Source organism: Montipora foliosa, chromosome 12 (genome assembly GCF_036669935.1).
Source record: "Montipora foliosa isolate CH-2021 chromosome 12, ASM3666993v2, whole genome shotgun sequence".
NCBI lineage: Eukaryota > Metazoa > Cnidaria > Anthozoa > Scleractinia > Acroporidae > Montipora > Montipora foliosa.
This window is the reverse complement of record NC_090880.1, coordinates 22,442,869-22,446,237: the sequence shown is the minus strand read 5'-3', so window position 1 is coordinate 22,446,237 and position 3,369 is coordinate 22,442,869. Positions and strand designations below refer to the sequence as shown.

The following is a 3,369-nucleotide window of genomic DNA, read 5'->3' as shown; positions in this document are numbered from 1 at the left end:
AAATGGGTAAAATTGCAGGAAAAGTGCCGAAATTGCAGGAAAAACTGTTCGATTTTCCGTATTTCAGACAGAAGTTCCACCGACTTTTTTTAAGGCCATATAGACTTAGAAAAAAAAATCTAAAAAGAAAGAACAAAGCGCCACAGTCCCAAAGGACGTCTATTGTTATCGCTATTGTTTTCTTGAAACAAAGGAGTGTATGCATAATGATGTAGGGACCTGTGCCAAAAATCGTCTCGGCGCTGGACCGGCCCGAAATAGAGCTTTCCACCCTTGTCTTTCTATTGGCATGCTCAGGTAAACGGCGAACACAAAACCGTTCAAATCACTAAAATTTGTCGTTTTCAGCCTCAAGGATGACCAGTAACAACACTTCAGGTAAAAATACTTTTATTTTGTTATAATGCGTGATTATAATAGCAGTACACCACGATATCTTGGATTCTATCGAAATTTATGTGAAAGATACGGTCCAAAATTTTGCATAAGCATTGTTTCCAGTTCACCTTGGGACCATTGTAAGTCCCAAGAGAGAATAAAAGCAATGCTTATGCAACATTTTGGAGGGACAAACAAAGAGTATTATGGTATTTTTGATATTGGCTAATAGCCCTTTTCACGGTTAGTTTTTCTCATTTGCATTACAATGTAATCTAACGTTGGTGCGAGGCAATTTCGGGATAAAACTACAAAATAGCCCGAAATTGCCTCTCATACATTCTAGATTACATTGTAATGCAAATGAGAAATTCTAACCGTGAAAAGGGCTATTGTGAGAACAAGCATCCCAAGTAAAGCTGCCCCTTAAAAGTGCAGCCTTGTGTTAGAGAAAAATAAAAAAAATAAATAAAATGCAAAACAGCCGGAGGCTATCGTTATGTATGTGCATGAATAAATTCCTTTCAAAGATTGGTTTATTATATGACGATTTACACTTTTTTCTTTTTATACTCAGTCTAAATGCAATGTTATGTCTGCTTTAAGTCGATAAAAGAATGAAATTTCAATAGAAATGTTCACGTTAATAAAGTTGAGATGGCTTATTCACGAGACGATCAGGAGTTAGTTCTGTTGGTTACTTTACACATTTCGTGACGGAAGCCGCACAGGTGTGGTGGTCCTCGAGAGCAAAACAGCGAACATATCTATCAGAAAGTTTGTGATTTTGAGAATGAGAGCAAACGTTATTTGAAAGAATAGTGCAAAGTACGGAGTTGCAAATGAGAAATTCTCTCCCAATGCACGAAAACTGATCTATCTTACGAAAAGATGAACGAAAGATGAAAGATGAACTTGCAAAATGTCCTAATCGCTATTTTGGATTAAAAACCCTCCAGAGAAGAATGAGACAGGCAGAAAAAGGGATATAGAAACAAAAGCAGCTGAAAACATTGTAATGCTTGCTATGAATAGAGCTCCGGACACTTTTACACTAAACTGAAAGAATGGGGCGATGTGTGGGACAACTCAATTTGAAAAATGGTAGATTTTTGTGAGGGTTTCTTTCACAGATTTCCTGATTTCGGTGATCTTCCAGCAATAGAGGATAGGATTTAACGAGGAGTTAAAAAAAACCAACGTAAGTGTAATTTGCCTGGCAAGGAAAAGAGCTGGAGACATTCGGCTCGCTGCACTTGTAATGAACGCCACTGCAACATACGGAAAATAACAAATGACGAAGGTCACCTGCAACCAAAGCGCGGTCTTTAGAGCTTTCTTATAACGCATTGCATTTCGTTGAAATGTTTGGATTGATTGCGTAGGCTGTTGGTGTACTCGATTACGATGATGTAGACGCAGAGTTCGAAAAATTTTCCCGTAGCAAAAAGTTGAGATTACAAGACAAATTAAGCAGGCCACATAGCCATACCACAAGGACACGGCGTAATCCACAAAGTGCAATGTTGAACCAGCGATGGACACAGCCCAACAAATGGTCAAAAGTACAGAGGTGCGCTTTAGGGTGACAACTTGTACGTATCTCAGGCCCAACGTGAGAGCGAGAAGCCTCTCAACTGCTATGGTGGTCATAGTTAGGATGGACACTGCGCACAACATATTTCCGGTCACATAAATGGTACGATGAGCAAAGAGACAAAAGTTAATTTTCTTTAACACTACGGATAGCCAGTAAGCAATAAAAGTTGGCTCTGCCAAGATACCAACACAGAGATCACTTGCTGTCAAGCTACGAAGCAATAATTTGGACGGCGCATGGAGCGGACAATTCTTGCTTAGCGCAGCTAAAATGAGGAGATTTCCCACAAATGCAGTGACAGCGAGCAAAATGTTGATCACCACTATGCATATCAGTGGAGCATGCGAAGATTCAGTCAACTCCACGGAGCAAAACAGTAGTTCGTATGGTTGCCACATTCCCTGGTCTATCGAATTCGCCGTTCGCTTGGGTTGTTCTCCTAGACAAAAGCCGCAATTCTCAGCGTGGGGCAAAATTTCTTCTTGCTCGTCATGCCAAGAAACAATTTCACGGTTGCGTTTTTTAATTAAGCCATCAGCGTCTTAATGTTTTGAAAACAGGAAGTTGATGGTTTAGTGGTTAGGTTCCCTGTCTCGAAATCCGGTAATATCTCCCGGATTCAGCATAAGTTCCTGGTAGTCCCTTAAATTGTCGGCCGCTCTTGTAAAGTGTACACTGGTTTCCCTCCAACTAGTTGGGATTCGTTAGAAGAGATTTATTCTGTTTCATCATTAATGTTTCATTGGCCCCTGCTTGGCCTTGTCGGAGTGGGTGGCAATTATGTCAATGTATGTATGTTCGCATGTATGTATGTAAATGACAGTGCCAAAGACATCTGCTTCTTCATGATTATTTTGTTTATTTCATCTATCTTGAAATCATCTCATTCATCTCTTAGGGCTGAGATCTAACTTGAACTTGAAATTCACCAGTTTTTAGTTGACTTCAGTGATAGCTCAGTTGGTAAAACGGCAAGTGCAGCATGTACAATGGCATGGTCATTGGTCCAAATCCCGTTCAAGAATGGATATTTCAGTCAGGCTTGGTTGCATTTGTTCGAGTTGATCACCTAAAACTGAGATGATCTTTCTAACTTTCATTTCCTTATGGTGAATAATAATTATTAATTACATGTCTGCTTCTGTTGCATGAAGAAGAATGAAGAAAGGTGTTCACGGCAACTCATCACGTGGATGGTTATTTTGTGAAAGTTAAATTGTTTCTTGTTTTGTAGTCTACAAGGAGTTTTCGGAGATTATATTCTATTTCCTGACGACTTGAAAAAGCCGTAAATTTTGAACCCTGTAAAGAAGTATGCAATAATAGTAACCCTTTTGAGAAAAAAAGCTATTCGGAAGATGTTAAATTAGAAACCGATGACATCCAATGAG

General features: G+C 39.4%; 1 protein-coding gene across 1 annotated transcript; it reads right to left on the bottom strand.

The window, feature by feature from the left end:
* Nucleotides 1-387: 387 nt before the first annotated feature.
* Nucleotides 388-3,167, bottom strand: LOC137979394 (melanocyte-stimulating hormone receptor-like). Its single transcript, XM_068826647.1, has one exon. The coding sequence runs from the start codon at nt 2,374-2,376 to the stop codon at nt 1,468-1,470; it is 909 nt and encodes a 302-aa protein (XP_068682748.1). The 5' UTR covers nt 2,377-3,167; the 3' UTR covers nt 388-1,467.
* Between the last annotated feature and the right edge of the window lie 202 nt (nt 3,168-3,369).

Excerpts from the sequence above, each read along its gene's own strand:
- LOC137979394 (XM_068826647.1), bottom strand. The coding sequence starts at position 2,376 with ATGTGGCAACCATACGAACTACTGTTTTGCTCCGTGGAGTTGACTGAA.